Source organism: Rhinolophus ferrumequinum, chromosome 26 (genome assembly GCF_004115265.2).
Source record: "Rhinolophus ferrumequinum isolate MPI-CBG mRhiFer1 chromosome 26, mRhiFer1_v1.p, whole genome shotgun sequence".
NCBI lineage: Eukaryota > Metazoa > Chordata > Mammalia > Chiroptera > Rhinolophidae > Rhinolophus > Rhinolophus ferrumequinum.
The window spans coordinates 18,068,141-18,085,693 of record NC_046309.1 but is presented as its reverse complement, the minus strand read 5'-3'; the positions used below and the strand labels follow the sequence as shown (position 1 = coordinate 18,085,693).

Below are 17,553 nucleotides of genomic sequence, written 5' to 3'. Positions count from 1 at the left end.
TTTCCCTCTTGTCCTTAGGAGGTGGTCTCCAGACAGTGGTTGGTTTACCTAGTATCACTGTGCCTTTTAGTGGACCTCACTGGGAATAGTCCCTGGTTGGACACTCCCCTGTGCATCTCTCCAGTCTGACGCAGACCATAGTGGATCCCCACTTCCTTTCTGTGTGAGGACTCTGCTAACTTGGAAAGAAACTTGGACGTAGCTGTTCCACCTAATTAGAACTTCCTTGGTTGTACTTCTGTTTCCTGTAATCTGGTCTGTTGGAGGACTGTAGCTCCACAGGGAAGGGATGATCCTTCATTCAACAAGGAAGGCGGGCCTTCCATTTTCACCAGCATCACTTGGAGGGTCTGTGATATTAGTGATGCAGATGAGGCTTGGGAGGGGCCCATTATTCTGTACTGTCCTTGCCAGCCCCTCCTCGGTTGAAACCAAGTTGGTAGAGAAATCTAGATTCTGAGGGTTTGGGGCCTTTGCCAAAGAAAGAAATTCAAAAGATGTGGTGATTGAGTTACTAGCATTGCATTTATCTTAAAAATGACTTTATTGGTAACTAGAAAAGGGAGAGCTGGCTCTAGGAACATTTCCTGCATTGTTAAAATCCAGAATCTCAGGATCTGGTTTTTGTTTTCTGTCTTTTCTGTTTAGTTTTAAAACAGGGTGAGGCTATCTTCATTATGACGTTTTATTCATACCAATGCCAGAATAAAGGATTGCTTCCAAAAACCATTTGAGGATTATGAGGAATAACCATTCTCCTGGAGTATCTTAAACATAAATTAGGTCATTTGGTATAGGCCTGCTTAGAGACTAGAGAGAAAAATGTATTTGTAGGTAGGTAAACGGTTTTAAAACTTTTTGATTTTTGAAATTCTTCAGCATTCTTTTTGTTTTTAAAGCAAAAAAGCATAGAAAGGAGAAGAAAAAACACTTTATTACATGGAACTACTATGACACAGCTTTTTCTCTTTCTAGACAAAGTTGATCATACTGCCCGTTGCAGGGGTTGGCAAACTGTGGCTGGTGGGTCAAATCTTGTTTGTGTATAGTCTTGTGAGCTAAGAATGGATTTTACATAGAAAAAAAATATTTTGTGACACATGAAAATTACATGAAATCCAATTTCAGTGTCATGAATAAATTGGAACGTAGCCACCACGTCTGTTCATTTCTATATTGTCCATAGCGGTTTTCATGATACAGTGGCAGAGGCGAGTAGTTGTGAGAGATACGGCCTGCAAAGTCTAAAATATTTGCTCCCTAGCCCTTTACAGAAAAGTTTGCTGAACCTTGATCTATACCAGTCCTACTCAAAATGCCTTGATATGATATAAGGCACTGCTTCTTTCATCAATGTAAATCAAGGCATTGCTTCTTTCATCAAGAAAAGCTTGCTACAGAAAAAGTGGCAGCAGTGTTCTCAGTGATGTTGTTGATTTATGTTCTGATACAAGCTCCTTATCTCATTGCAGACTGGTACCTACTTTCAAGTAGTACTGCTCTTTTTTCTTTTGTATATAATTTTTAAGTTTGTTAAGTTTTTATTTTTAATATATAAACATTTAAAGAACTCTGTGGGCTTATTAAGAAACGAACTAGTCCGTTTTCCCTCTCCCTTCAGACAGCCATTTTTAACTCTTGCTAATCCATATCTTTGAATAAAATGTTTATATTGTTCTAAGTTTTTCAGTTTTAGGCATAATAACCCCTTTCCTTCACCCCTTGGAAGATGAGGGTGTAGTTTTTTCACTCATGTGCACGTATTCACATATTACCCAATCCTTCCAATAGGACTATATCATAATTCTGGTTTGGTTAATATTTAAAGTTTAGTTTGTAAAGGCTAATCACCATTGAGCCATGTAACATATTATGAGTACTTTTCATTTCCTGCACAGTTTTTTGTTTTACCTGGAGTTAATAATTTTTTTAATTGATATATATTTTTTACATATGGATTAATTTAACCCCCACACTCTACTTGTTTAAATTTTCTCATAAGACATCGATTCAGTCTGTTAACTTTATTTTTTCAACAGTACTTTCCAGGAGTCTTGTCACCTGTACCAGTCTAGACTAGTTTTTCTTTTACCCTCTTATAGAGCTGTCATGTTTGGATTTCTTCACCATTTTCTTGTGGTTTTGTGTGCCTTATCTCTGGGTTGTAACTATGTTTGCTGGGTCCCATGGCTGCTGCTTTATGATTTACTACTTTATTTTGATAGCACAGATTCTCTAGCTTCTTCGGAAAAGAGTGTTTGGTAGGTAAATATTTTGAGACCTTTCATGTCTTTTTTATAATTACAATTGATTGATAGTATAGCTGGGTATAGAATTTTGTTAGAAGTTATTTTTGTTCAGAATTGTGAAGGCATTGCTCCACAGTCATTTAGCTATTGGCGATTTTTTTCTTGTTTTTTAGAGGTTTTAAACCATTCTGATTCCTCATTTTTATATAATTTTTCTTTCTGCAAGCTCTTAGCAAATTCTTTTTTACCCTGAAATTTCATAATGATGCATTTGTTTTATCCAGGTGTGGACATATTATGCTTTAATTTTTAATCCTTTATGTCTGGGAATTTCAACTGTTTCGTTGTTGATTTCCATCTAGTTTCTCTGCTCTCTATTTTCTAGAACTCCTATTGGAATGTTTGACTTTGTGGACTGGTCTTCTAATTTTTTTCCTCTCATTTTCCATCTCTTTGTCTTTTGTTAATTTCTAGATTTCTTCATAGCCCTTCAGTTATTTCACTTATGATACTGTATTTTCATTTCTAAGAGCTTTTTTTCTCTGAATGTTTTTCTTATTACTATTTTCTAAAAAAAATAACATCTAGTACTTGTTTCAGAGATGAATATCATCTATTAGCTTTCTAGAATTTATTATAATCTTTTGAAAATTTTCTTTTCCCTGCGTAGTCTGTGTTCTCCAAGTTATTTTCAATTCTCTTTGGTTATTTTGGTCCCTTATTTTTTATCTTAGAGGCTTTCCTCAGCTGTCTGGTGATCCTTGGTTGTTTGTCTTATTTAAGTATGGGGTATTGAACACTGGGTTAGAAGCAATAAATTTATGTGTGGGATTTAGTGTATACATCTTGAAACCCAGGTGATTCTTACATAAGTTATAAACCAATCCTAGTTTTTGGTCCCATTTTCATTCCCACTTGAGACTACCGATTTGGCATTTTCTTAGTCTTGATGGTTGAGGGAAGTCTGCAGTATAAATCAGATTGGTTATTGTGTTTTCTCACCACTAGCTCAGGATTTAGCTTTTGTGAGTCTGTGGAGACTCTTACCACTCATACATCTGCTTTCTAGCTTCCAAAGTTTTATTGCTGTATTCTTTTCTCCCATTAATCTTTGTCCTTTTGGGTTTATGGCAAAAAAAATAAAATAAATGCCTTTATTTTGTTTAGAGGTGTTTAAGGAGGGAACCAAAAAGTAAATGTTTGCTCTTGCTTTAGTTTGTTCATAATGTTCTCCATTTATTTAACCAATCCCCAACAGGTTGATATTCATATAGTTTATAATTTTTCCATTATTTAAAAAATGGAATAAATCGCTATGTAAATGGTAATTACCTCCTTTGGAATGTTTTGGAGCATATTTGCCAAATAGCTCTCCAGCAGTGTTAACCAGTGTATACACCCCTATGTGTGTTCCTTTTCTAATATGTGGTAGAACAGAGGTAGGTCAACTTTTCCTCAAAGGGCCATATAGTAAATATTTTAGGCTTTGGGGCATATAGTATCTGTTGCAACTACTCAACTCTGCCACCATAGCTAATAAACAGCTATAGACAATATGTGAGTGAATGCGCATGGCTGTGTTCCAATAAAACTTTATTTACAATAGTAAGCAGTGGGTTGGATGGCCCTTGGACCATAGTTTGTCATCCCCTGTTGTAGAACATGTGCAATCAGCATTAAATTTAAAAGGAAAAAATGATCCATGCTTCTTTTCATAACCTGAAACGCAACTGCAGTTTTGTAGTTGTTTTACCTGATTTAAAATGTCTGTTAATGCCAAGGAAACCTAAAAAGGTCCTCAGATGCCCTAGGCCTTCATGAACACAGTCTGACAGTCCTAACAGGTTTTTGCTGAAGGACTATAAGGGCTGAACAAACAGTGGTTCTCTCTTCAGCAGTCACCCTGTCTCCTAGTAACGAATTGCACAGGGAACAGCTAAGTAGTCTGAAAATCCCACAAAAGGTGACCTGTGAACTCTTTAACTGGGTGCCTCTGGGACACTACAGGTGACTTCTGGAACGAATGCCAAGAGTCTCACGCCTGTTCTCTCGGTCCGGTCCGTGTAGCCTGCTGAAAGACTGGTTTCCATTCTCGGTTTGAGCAGCTTCCCTTCTTAAAGGAAGGAAATGCAAGGGAGGGCTCTCCTTGTCTCTCTAGGTTAGCGGAGAAGCATGTTCCCTTCACAGTGATTAGCTGAGCCTGCTTGAGACTTTTGGGCCTGTCGTGGCTTGCCAGTTTCCTGCCTGCCTTCCCTGTGGCGTTTTCGCTGATCTGTGCTGTTTGTAGCCATATGGTCCCCTGAGCACGTGGCTTGGCTTCCCTGTCCCTGCTGCTGGATGCTTGGGCCCCCAAATAACACTGGGGGGGTGGGGAGGTGAGGAGTGGCAGCATGTCCACAGGAGGCGGAGTCTTCTCACCGCCCTGCCTGGTTTGAAGCCTGGAGCTAGGTTCTCTGTACCAACTGATTGCTTAAACAAACCGAGCCCTGAAAGAGGTGCTTTGAGAATATTCAAAAGAACAGGAAGTGGTTTCTGCTTTCAAGGAGCTTACCCTCAAGGGATCTGTCTGAGATTATCCTAAGTAGTTAACTCCGTTATTGGTGGCCCTGTCCAGTTTGGGAGGTCAGGTTATATAAGCAGCCATGGATACTGTAGAGTGTAGTACTTACTTGGTTTGGCTCTGATTATTTTTTGCTGTGCTTCCAGTCATAGCTTTGTTCATTATCATGTTTCTATGAGATGGTTTTTAAGCAGGGAGACTTAATATTTCTTAATATACTTCTTAATATTTTTGGCATTATGGAGACTTTTCCATTATAGTCCCATTTGGTGATGTGGAGAGAACAGAAAAATACTAGTTGCTTCCTTGAGTTTTGTCATCGGGCTTTTATATGAAAGTTTCGGGGATGGTCTGGCTAGGGAGGTGGCCTCTGTTGCACCAAAGAGATCAAGACTTGGTTTGTAGCTTAAGTCAGCATACTGATTGCTGATAAGAAAATGATTGAATTAGAAAAGATTTGTAAAAACCATTGCTTACCTGGCTTTCTAAATCGCGACTTTGTTTTTTAGAACAGTTTCAAGTTTATAGAAAAATGGGCAGATAGCACACAGAGTTCCCACATTATAGCCTCCCCGTCCCAGTTTCCCCTGTTATTACCTCACATGACTGTGGCACATTGATTATAAGTAATGTACCAATATTAATATGTTGCTGTCAACTAAAGCCCACACTTTAGTCAGATTTGTTTAGTTTTTCTCTAGTGTCTCTTTTGTGTTCCAGAATCTTACCCACAACAGCACGCTAAATTTAGTTGTCATGTTTCATCAGGCTCCTCTTGGCTATGGCAGTTTCTCAGACTTTCTTTGCTTTTGATGACCTTGACAGTTTTGAGGAGTACTGGTTGGGTATTTTGTAGGATGCCGCTCTATGGGAATTTGTCTGCTGTCTGGCTTCCTTTGAAGTACCTATTATAGTGTCCAGTCTGTTGGATCATGCTTAGGTGCCTAGAGGTATTTGTATCAGGGAATTGTTGTGCTTAGTATTTTGTCAAGGTTGCAGGGTGCCAGCTGTACTTTTCTAGGGAGTGGGGAAGGCACTGTGTAGCGACTCCAGGCTGTTGTTGTAGTAGTTGTGGTATGTTCCTTATTTCACCTACTTTGGTGTTGCTTCGGTAGTGTTCGCAGGATTCGCTTTGGGGAGAATACGCATAGCATACAACCTTAGGGAGCAGGAGAAACAGCTGGAAGGCGTGTGTTCAGAGAATAGAGAGGATGCTTGGTGTCCCGTGCCCAGTGGGCCCATCAAGGACACTCCCGGAGAAGCCCCTTTTGGGCTGCTGGTCCTCTTGTTTCTATCTGGTTCTGATAAGTTAGCTCTGGGAGTACTGGTAGTTGTGTCTGGAGAGCTATCTGGAGGGTCTCTGTAGCTCAGGGGCTGTTGTAGGATCTTCTGGTTCATTTTATATGCACGGCAGGGTTTTTAGAAGCTGAGCAGCAGCCGCTCTTCGCCACCCAGTGGGCACTGTGGATGGACTCTGCAGATGGGTAGTATGGCAGAAGGCCAGGGACGGGGATGGATGTCCCCTGCCCCTGACGGCACTCTGCACTTCTCTTGACTTGTGGCAGCCCTCAGCCTACACTCGTCATCATTAAACCACTCATTTTTCCTTTCACAGTTGGGCTTTAGGAGATAGGGAGGGAAGTGGATTTATGGCATGTGTTTCGAGTCCAGCTAGTGACTTTTTGCAGTGTAGATTTCTGCTCCTGTGCCTTGGGTGAATTCCTGGAGTGTGTGGTATGGTGGGTGTGTGTGGGGGTGGATTGAGTAGGAATCTGTGGCTTGTAGAGAAAGTGAGCGATGTGGGCCTACTTAGAAACATCCTGATGAAAAACACCATACGAAATAGCGCTGTTATAAATGTGGTGCTGTAACCGTGCTGCTGAGCAGGCTTTGGGTAGTAACCCACTCTGCATTTTACTTATTGCACAGTACGTGCTTAGAACCACTATTTTATTGCCACTTCCATTTCTCAGCTCCGGCGCTGCTTGTACTCGGACAGTAATGACACAATTTACAGAGGAATAAAAAGTCATAAATCCCCCTTAAATACACACACACGGACACACACATATGCACTCACCACGCACCCCTTCACCAGAAAGCCAAACCTCGTTAGTTGGCAGCATTAGGGTGTGCAGTTCTTGAAGAGGAGGTTTCTAATCAAGGAGATACCGAGCAGAGGCTGCTGCTGAGGCCTGAAATTTACAGCTCCAAGAATCCATTCGCTGCTGCTGCTGCTGCTGCTGCTGCGAACGCATTACAGGAGTGACGAATACCAGTGACTTGTCACAGGGGTATGCTTAGATCTTCACGTTCTGTAATCAGGGGGTGAAGGTGTGAGCACTGTGATATTTCCCTGGTTTCATTCCTGTCTGAGCGTGACTAGGGAATGGAGAGTGTCTAGCTATTTCTCATGTCTCGATTATAGGAATTTCCCTGTTTTTAGCAATTGACAATGTAATAAGCTAATTTCGGTATGAGAGAAATATGGAGTTCTGTCCATCATTGAGACTTAGGAACTACTGTGATGTGTGTGCATTTGAGATGCCTGATGATTACTCCATTATCCCTCGGGCAGTGGTCCTGTCCTTCCGAGGGAGGAGTAGTACTGATTTGCTTTACTAGCTATTTTGCTTGGTGTGGCTCTGTGGAACTTTTCCTTCTCTTTGGTTTGAAGGGGGGAATAGCAGAATAATAGCACGTATCATGGATACCTTGCCCTTGGAGTGGTCTGTCATCCAATTTCTAATTCTTTTACTTGGCATTTTAAAGGACAGGGAAACCATCTTTGATCTGTGTTGGTCAGTTGTCCAGGCCACTGTTGGTGTCTTTAGGTAATGAAAGGGAGATTCTATTACGATGGGCATTTTTAGCATTAGTGTCTAGATGGTCATGGGAGTAAGATGCATGCGTTTTCATTGTTACTGAATCTTTATTTGCTTATATCTTCAGGGCTGTTTTTAAGTTCTACACTCATGGGCATGTTTTTGTGATTGGCTGACATAAGGGGCTCTTTGATTTTGAGGGTCCTATGCCCTTTGGTAACCGTAACCCATTTACCTCAGTAACCAGCCCTGACCTTGACGTCGTCCTGGTGTGACCACAGAGCATGCTTTTGATTACTCTTGGACTTCACCATGTTTTTCTGGCCAGGGGAGTTTTGGGTTCTGGCTGTTTGGATTTCAATGTTTAGCCTTTGTGATTCTCAGGTCTGTCAGAAAGGTTATAGGAGAATGGCTGTGGTTATTTGAGACTAGCTTTTTGCTGTTAATTTTATGTATAGTGGAAAATTAGAAAGGGGGTAGGGGGAGAACAAAGAGGGTAAAGGGGGTCAAATATATGGTAACAGAAGGAAACTAGACTTTGGGAGGTGAGCACACATTAAGTATATACAGATATCTTATATAATGTTATCAACCAATGTTACACCTATAAATTTAATTAAAAATCTCCCCCTCCTCCTAATCTACCCAGTTGCCTCTCAGACTTTCATTACTGTTTCGGTCGCTGGCCTGGCTTTCTGGTTTCCATGGCTTCCATTACTAATGGTGGTAAAACCCGGGGATGTCCCGCATCTACCAGCCATAGTCGGTCCTCTGCGGACTCTCAGCTCGACTCCAACCATCATCTTGCTTTTCTCATCCATTCTGTTCGATGGCACTTTCCTCTTGCTATTTAGCCGATCATGTTACATTTCTCAATTGTTTTTGCTTTTTGCTGTTTCTCCAGATTGGCCGTTAAGTCACTCATTTTGGTGTGTGGTTGGCTGGTTCTTTGGAAAACGGTAGAGGGTAGCCATGTTTGGAGGAGTCCGCAAGTAAATGGATATATTTGTTCTCAAAGATCTGAAGGCTTCCAGGGAATAGTTAACAAGGGCTCTTTTATCCATAGCACAGGAGAGGCCAGCTCCTTTTGTTTCAGGCATAAAAGAGGAGGGAAATTTTGGGAGTCTACCCTTCCTGTGGGAGCTGACCCTGTGGTTGGTTTGGCTGCCTGTCGAATCCTGATGGGGCCTGATTGAAGCCTAGAAGAGTTGGTTTTGATTCTGTAGATGATAGCTACCTTGTAGCAAAATGTTGCGTGCAAATTAAAAAAGAAAAAGAAAAAGAAACAGCTATGTAACAGCAGGCTCTGAATATAATTGGGTGAATTGCAGACTGTTGGCTGAATTATGGGTTCTGGTGATCACCCTGATGAGGACCTAGCCTGGGGTCAGTGGAATTCTGGGTCCCTCAGTGGAGTGTTCTGATAACCTCCACAGAGGATGAGTAGTTGTGCTTCCGCCCTTTGAATACATATCCTTGTAAGTTACTCCAAACTGGAAGTTAATGATTTTCAGCTGAGAGTGGGGTTCAATAGCACCGAGATGGGGTTCTAAAACAAAGGTGCCCAGAGTAGTGCTTTGAAAAGGTGGCTTTCACAGTAGTTGAAGTGAAATCTTAGCAATTTAATGTTCCTGGCTGGGAGATTAACATCTCCTTGTCCATGCTGAGATGACAATTCTGTTTGCCCTTCACTTGCCTTTGATTTTTCTCCTCTCTATTGGGCATCCTATTTTGGTTCTTTGTCATCTAGCGCGGGTACCTTCTAATCCAGCCCTTGCCTCTTTTCCTCGGTTCACTTTGAGATGGGGATTTTGATTTTACTTTAGAGCCTGTTTCTAGGAAAATGTTCAGTAACCTATAGAGACTGGATTTCTAGATCATAAGTTTTGTAGTTAATCACATATTTTGGTCAGGGCAATAGATCAAAAAGATTGACCGTCTTTAGAAGCGATACAGACTCCACTCATTGAAAAATCATCATCAGGTCTTTGGGGACTGGTGAGTATAGCGTAGTTTTTCCAACATTGTTGCCGCGAGAAGGATCATATTGGATCTACCCCAAATGGCTATGACTCTCATTTTTCTCCCTGTGATTGGGGTGGGCCTTGTTACTTCGCATGTGTATTATGCTCTCCGGGCCTTCAAAGCAGGTCTGAGCGTTTCCGCCTTCTCCCACAGGTGATGCAGGTGCTGAATGCTGATGCCATTGTCGTGAAGCTGAACTCGGGCGACTACAAGACCATCCATCTGTCCAGCATCCGACCACCGAGGCTGGAGGGAGAAAACACACAGGTGAGAGAACAGGGAAGCAGAGCAGCCTCTCTTCAAAAACCGAAGGGAAGGAGCTGGACAATTAAATCAGTTAAATATGGCACATATGACTGAGAAAGCTAAAGGACAAGTATTTTACATCTCCAAAGTATTATTTCCTAATATTTGCAGCCTATCTGTTACAATTAGTGGGCAGGCCGCAATTTCTCCTGACACACACTTGCGGCTGTACTCCCTTTTGGGTGGGCATGGCTGGCATTCCTCCCTGGCGGGCCTGAGAGAAGGTAGGGTTGGGATGTGTGAGGTGGTAGATGAGTTTTATTTCTTACGGAGATCTTATTTCTCTGAGAATAAGGAGAGGAGAAAGTCCGTATCTCACACGCATGGGGGAAAGGCTCATTTCTACTGGTCATTTTGATTTGATAGTTCCATATGTTTTTGCTCTACGAAGAAAAGAATCTTGATATATAGCTATGGATATAGATCCATCTATATCAAACTATATCGATCTATATCTATATCTATATCGCCATTCTCTAGGCTCACTCACCTATTCATCGTTTACAAGGGGTAACTGTAATTATTAGTTACACTGTGGATCTCCTGGCAGCACAGGTGCTTGCCTAACCAATGTGTATGATTTCAGTATATCAATTTTGAGAAATTATGCTTAGAATGAAAACTGTAAGTGTTGGTAGTCTGCAGGCAGTTTTGTTTCAAATTTTCTCCATGTTATGAGTTATGAAAGGTTGGTGATAGAGATTGAGGTTGAACTTTTTTGTTTGGTTGGTTATATCTTGTTGTTACAGATACCTTTCCAACTCCTATTTTTGCTCTCTGATAACTAAAGGATGTAAATGTGTTAACTGGTCACAGAACTGGATCCTCAGCGAGATCCAGTGACCTAGTCAAGTATTTGGACAGTTTGTAGAAATTAAACAGTGGGGTTGAAGTTAGTGCTATCTACTTTTTAAATCGATCCCTTTTGTAGTTCTAAAGACATGAAATTTGGTTTTCTGATGTTTTGCCTGCACATGTCTTGGGTGCAGTCACAAATTGAAATTTATGCCCTGTTCTCATTTGCATGAGAGTTTACAGACAACCCATAAGAGTAAAATAAAAATATCATGATTGTCTTTCGAATCAGCTCATGCATAAGAAACACACACAGGATGGGTTCTTTGAATGTCTGGCCAATCAGTTCATTTTCTCCCCTTTTCCCCCACAGAGGAGGCAATTTAATCCAGCAAACAGTATTGTGGTAAGGCTGAGAATCTAAATTCATGAAAGCCTAGAAATGCCAAAGTAAGGTTCTCTCAGTAACTGTAGCTCTGCCTCATTGCACAAAACATACATCTCCAATTTTATCAGTATTGGGAGTAGTCCACAATTCTGCATCTGTGCCGTGCAGTTGGAATTAAGGTTCCCACAGCAACCACAACTTTGAAATTCTTGAACGTTAATTTTTGTGCCTACATCATCAGCCAAAAGCATTATGTTAATGTAGACTCTGTAGCTGAATTTTAAGCAGTGTTTAGGGGGTGGGAGCGTTATGTCTTAGGTAGGATGCTAGCAGGCTTTCTGGAGTAACAACTGAACTATTACTGAGGATTTTCACTTTTTCCAGGATCCTTTGGGAACTCCTCAGGGGGGAATGGGTGGATTTCCCTTAGCCTAGTGGATGACAGGAAGGTGGTGGAATATGTGTCCTTGTTTACACAGGATCCTGTTTATCAAATACCTTGTTCTTTACCCCGAGGTATATTATCTCTCTTCTCATTCTTTTTAAACTTCTGTTCACTCCTGAGGTCTTAACCTCATTTTAAGAAAGTTGTACATGAGGCTTCGCTCTAAGAGTCTACAACATGAGCTTCTGAGTGAAATGCGTAATGATTTCTCTTATTTGTTCATTACGTTCCTGTGGAAGATTTTAATGAGGGCTTACATACGAAATAAGTTAAGTGAGTTACTGTAATACACCTGAGCACAATGCTGGAGGGTGCCGTGCAGAACGCAGGTGCGGTGGGTGCTAGGGAAGCCTTCCCAGAAGCAGCGAGTGTGCATCTTCCTGGATGAGGAGTTCACAGACAGAAAAGGCACGAGACCCGCACTGTTCAATAGATTTATCATGCAAGGCCCAAACGGGAGCTGTACTTGTTGTTTTAAGTTGTCTCGTAGGTATAGTAAAAAATTGATTGTAATGCATTTTGTTTAATATATCCCAAACAGTATCATTTCAAACTTCTAATGAATCAACAAAAATATCATTTTACTTAATTTAAAAAAGTTTTTTTATTAAGTCTTTGAAACTTGATATATATTTCACATGTGGAACACGTCTCAGTATGTTCTAGCACATTTCTAGGGCTCAATAGCCACGTGTGGGTTGTGGTTACTGTAGTGGACAGCCCAGGTTTAGAACTTCAAACGAATGGGGTTGTCTTCAGTGATAAATGTTTCCTGGGGGCCACTTTGTATCAGGTACCATGCTGGGGAGGCCGCGAGGGAATAAACCAAACCCTCCTGGAATGCTCAAGTCGAGCAGGAGAAGTATACAAGTAATTTCATGTGTGTTATGAAAGAAAAGTTAAGAATATATGAGGATGCATAATCTGGGAGGGCTTCTTTGAGGAAGTGACATTTAAGGCCTGAAGGGTGATTGGGAGTTAGCTAGATAAAAAGTGTCGAGAACGTAATTTCTGACTGAGATCGCAGCAATGACAAGAATTGGGCGAGTTTGGGAACAGGGAACGGATGGCCTTGTTTGATGTGCGTGAGGGATACGGTGCCTCTGGGGTACAACATACAGGCAGGGCCCGATCCTGCTTGTGCTGTGAACATCTCAGGATGCTCGTGGAGAGAGAGGATATAGGGCATGTGACGAACTGCAGATAACTTAGTATGACTGGAATGGAGAGGACAGCTAATGCCAGAGAGTAGTAAGAAATGGGCTTGGGAGTTAGGCAGGGGCCACATTTTGAAAACATACGTCACGCGTTTAGATTTTGTCTGGAAGAATTTTAAACCAGTGAATGGTCCATTTGGATCTGAGTACTGAAGTGTTGGTGGCTTGCATGTACAAAACACGAAAGTGACTGGCATTTATAAGAGAAGGTCATGGCCGGCAGAAACTGATGTGCAGCAGGGAGTGCTGGTGTTTCTTTTGGTTAAGTCTCAAGTGAGCAAGGACCCGGGGCACGTGGTGCAATGACGGGGGGCGGTGTGTGTGTGTGTGTCCCCCGCAGGCTCTTATACCCGAGAATTCAGAGTTCTTTCTACTTAAAGAATTCCACAGAACTCTTATAATGGGTGGAAGATTCTGCTCTATGCGTAATCTTAAAGTTACCAGAGGTTTACAATATGGATGCAAGAATGAAAATCACATGGGGATCCCAGTGAGGATGGCAGGGCACACGGCTGGCAAACAGAAGGGAGGCTGGATTTCAGCTCCCCTTCAGCCCTGTCCCCTTGGCCAGGTGCCCTGAGCAGGGCACGAGGTGCACTGAAATGTGTCCTGGTTAGAACAGGGCCGAGAGGCCCCCCCCCGTGAACATGTCTGGGTGTGGTTAGGCACTGCGGGTGGTTGTGGAGTTGCGGGAACAGAGTGCTTGAGGATTATTCAGAGGCCATGGGTGGACTGTGGAGGGCCTGAATAAAACACGGAGGGGATGGCCTCCGTCTAATTTCTGGACGCTTCCTGGGGGTCAGTGGCTTCGAAATGGAGAAAGCGCTAACCTGACCGCGTGTGGTATTGGGGCTCCTTCTAAACCAAAGAAGAGAGTGGGAGAAGGCTCAGCTTAAGGAACTGGAGGAGGAGGTAAGGACGGTGAGTCTTTGCAGGAGCTTCCTCATGGCGGGCAGACGGCTGCAGGGACTCCTGCTGCGGGCTGAACTGCCCTGCACGCTTCCCAGTGACTGCCCAGTGGGGTGGCCCTTCAAGGTTTATCTTCACCAAACCCTAAAAACTCTAATAACCTGTCATCCACTGATACAGATCTTCCGAGACATCTATTAATATATATGTTGTGGGGATAGTAGAGCAGGTTAGATTTTCCTTTTTTGTGTACAGAGACAAGTTCATTTCTCTTAAATTATATGTGGAGGCAAGAAGGTTTTGCCCAAGGCCAACTGTATGCTTCCACTTCCCACTTTTGGTTACTTCCTAATTGCAGCCAGAGGAAGGGCTCTGGCCAAATAGCGCCATCAAAGGAAGTGTTTTCACCGTAGGCAGCTGCTTTCCAATGGTACCTGGGACTCATGCTCCTAGAGTTTGGTTAGAGCTCGATGTGTTGCTTCAAAGTGTGACAGGAGAGCTAAAAGCAATGTGTGCAGTAGTTCTCTCAGAAAGATTGCAGCTGGAAGTGGGATGTGCTGGTTCTGTGTGTGGCACCGCCCTGGATTATTCTGGGTACATCCCACTGTCCACTCTTTGGAGACATTAACTCCTGCAAAGGGCCGATGTGTGGTCCTTCTGTGGTCCCATCGTCCTCGGGATCCGAGGGGGATTGCTTCCAGGAGCCCCCACGGATACCCAAATCCTGGACACTCAAGCCCCTTATAGGAAATGGTGTGGTATTTGCATGTGACCTTCGCACATGCGCTCTGTACTTTAAGTTCTCTATGTTACTTACACCCACTGCAATGTAAGTGCTATAGATGTAGTTGTTATACTGTGTTGTTTAGGGAATAACGACAAGAAAAAAAGTCTGTACGTGTTCAGTAAAGATGCAGCCATTGTAGGCTTAACTACGTAGTACATGCCAGCAAAATATAGTATTTCTCTTTTCTTGAATGTTTTTGAGATCTGTGGTTGGTTGAATCCACGGAGGTAGAATGCACGGATACGGACTGCCGACTGGATAGTTGGTTTTTACCCAGTTGTTTGCCACAAAGAAACAAGGGCTAGGTCTTGCAGGAAGGCTCTGTATGGGTTTCTGAGCTGCTGCCTTAAAGGAGATCACACGTTGTGCAATCTCAGGGCTTCCTAGAGAGCAAGTGGCTTTGATGTGAAGCTGGAAAACCTAGTGCTCTGTTGCTCAGGGCTGCTGTGGGCTTTGTGTCACACTTTGCTGCATTGATGACAAAGGCACGATACCCCCTGGGCATCCAGTGAAGGCCTGACTTACTCCCCACCAGAATCTGCTCATGCAGCGCTATTGTAGTGGGCAGAGAGATAGGAGCTGAAGTTTCCCTTGCAAACAGGCCCGTAATTTACCCACCCCGCAGGGGTTAAGTGTAGAAAGTTTGCTTTCTGTTGCAGGGCCTTTTCCCTCAAACTGCTTTCCTTAGCTTCTCTCTGTCTTTCTGTGTCTGTCTGTCTCTCTGACACACATGCATGCACACCTTCAGCGTAGGCCTCTGGGAAGTGTGGAGACCTGAAGCGGAGCCTTTTTTCTTCTCTTTCCTAGTCCTGTTCGCCTTGTACTCACGTCCATCATCCTGTCTTTCAGCCCCTTCCCTGTGGGCTTATTTACCACATAAATGTTCCTTCCCAGCAGGGCCTCTAAATATTCAGATTTGGGCACCAAAGGATCGGGCTTGTTTAAGCTGCAATCTGCCTAATCTCCTAGTGTCCTTGCTGCCTTTTTTGGGGGGTGGGGGACGTTTCCCAGGCCTGACTCCACTGAGTCTCCTATGCAGGCAGTTGATGATAGAGGGAGCTGCAGGTAGGCACATTATGAGTGATGCCCTGGGATTCTTACCGGCTTTTTGTCAGAGGCAGGGCAATTTCAGGTGCTGATAACTCGTTCCACAGGGCCCCAGGGTGCTTTGCCATTTAGACACGATTAAAAGCAGTTCTCAACCTATTCCCTCCAGTTTAGATTTCTGAAAGCAAGATGACTGGTCCCTCTGGACCCCAAAGCAAATGACGCTGCCACTTAGATGCGTACCAGCAGAAAGCTGTGGAGCTGCAGTCCCTAAGTGAAGCGGGGCCGACCGATAAACCCACTGACTGTGTTCTCGTACTTGTGACAGGAGCATAAGGCAAATAGCAAATTAGAGAGGGACTCCAGCTTGGCATTAAGGACCTTGGAGAAAAGCAACAGCTCTTTGAAATGGATGTAGCCTTTCACCGGTTTCCAGTGGAGAGATCTGGGGACTGCAGCAGAGTGATCAAAAGACGGAGAATGCACCAGAGCCCTGGCAGAGGCATTCTGCACATTCTGGGTTTGTTTGATCTGGGCATTTTTGAGAAGAACACTCGAAACCTCTTCTGTTAGAGGACTGGAAAAAATTATTAGGAGAATATGGGTGGGTCTTAGCTCATCTTTTTAAGATTCCAGGATGTATATATATCCTGCCATTTTTAAAAGATTCATATCTAGGTAAAACCTGCTCCTGGGCTGGAGAGGTCATGGGGGCAGGCCTGACTCCCAGTGGTGAGATGAAGACGTTTGGTGTCTGGGTAGATAGCAGTTTCCTAAAATGTGCGTTCCACTGATCTTAGGTGAATTATGACTGGAGAAGACAGCAAGAACCTATCCTATTTCCCTTTGACTTACTTTCTTCTCCCTGCTGCAAACTGTGTTCTCTTTTGTTTCCTTTAGGTAATGCATCCTCTTGACCACGATCTTGCCTGTCCCCTCCATATAATTTCTGTGGGATTTTAGCATCTCCTCCTGGGTCTCGGACATTGATCCTTCCTGAACCTGTGCATTTTCCTCTCGCCATCAATCTCTTTTTTTTCTCTGTCCCCTCTTCATTTAATCATCGCCTTTACCCAGTTCTCTATTTTCAGTTCACCTCAATCTTCCTTGTTCGTGTTTCTTGCCTGAGCTGCAGTAACTCGCTGTTGTTTCCAGCACTCACAGCGCCATCATACTTACTGCCTGTGACCATCTAACGCAGTTGCTGTGCTCAGGTAACCCTCTGTCCTCAGGTAACCCTGGTTCTTGAAGGTTCCTTTGGGCCCGAGGTTTCCATACACAGAGTGTTTCCCATCTCTGTATCCTCCTGTACTATTGATTGATGTCTGGGACTGCTTTCCCTTGTGAAGCCTAAACTGAGAACAGGACTGGCATGGTTTTCTCAGCATCATAGCCCCTGCTTCAGAATCTTGCAGAGTGCTGTGACGACAGTAGGCAGTTAATAAATGTTTAAATCAAAATGTCTGCTGAGGCTTAAAACCGAATCCATATAGTGCTTTTGAGTGGCGTCATTTTTACCACTTCCCGATCTCCTGCTAGTTTCCTTGACTGCTTCCGATAGCCCTTCCTGCTCGAGCCAGTGTACTGGTGTCGGAAGGAGGGTGTTTTGGCACTCCCACTTTTCCTATTTCCTAATTGGATTACTTGCTTTGATGGCCAGGTCTCCCATGACTTCGTTTTTTGTAGACACTTCCTTTTCCCCACTCCTAGTTTGTCTGGTTGCTGCTGTTGGGTTGACGAGCCCTGCCTCTGGATGCTGGTTTCCTCGTAATGGTATTCCATTAGCACAGTGCAGATTGGGTTCAGTCTACCAGAGGGGTTAATTACAGCATTTTAAGTGCTTTTGCAGATCGGTCCCCAATTGACATTCTTTTAACACCTCTACTCTTATTCAGGCTTTCCCAAAAAACCTTCTTTCGTAGCATTTCAGGTTTCTTGATTCATTGAAGTTTTTAGGTGCACGTTTTCCCCGAGGGCTATATGTATTTTTACTGTTGTCG

At 43.2% G+C, this 17,553-nt stretch overlaps 1 protein-coding gene across 1 annotated transcript in view; it reads left to right on the top strand.

The window, feature by feature from the left end:
• The window catches only part of SND1 (staphylococcal nuclease and tudor domain containing 1), a 410,758-nt gene that overhangs the window by 58,830 nt on the left and 334,375 nt on the right, over positions 1–17,553 (top strand). Inside the window, exon 10 of the mRNA XM_033098795.1 lies at positions 9,813–9,926. Within this exon, the coding sequence (XP_032954686.1) occupies positions 9,813–9,926 (114 nt within the window). The remainder of the gene's footprint in view (positions 1–9,812; positions 9,927–17,553) is intronic.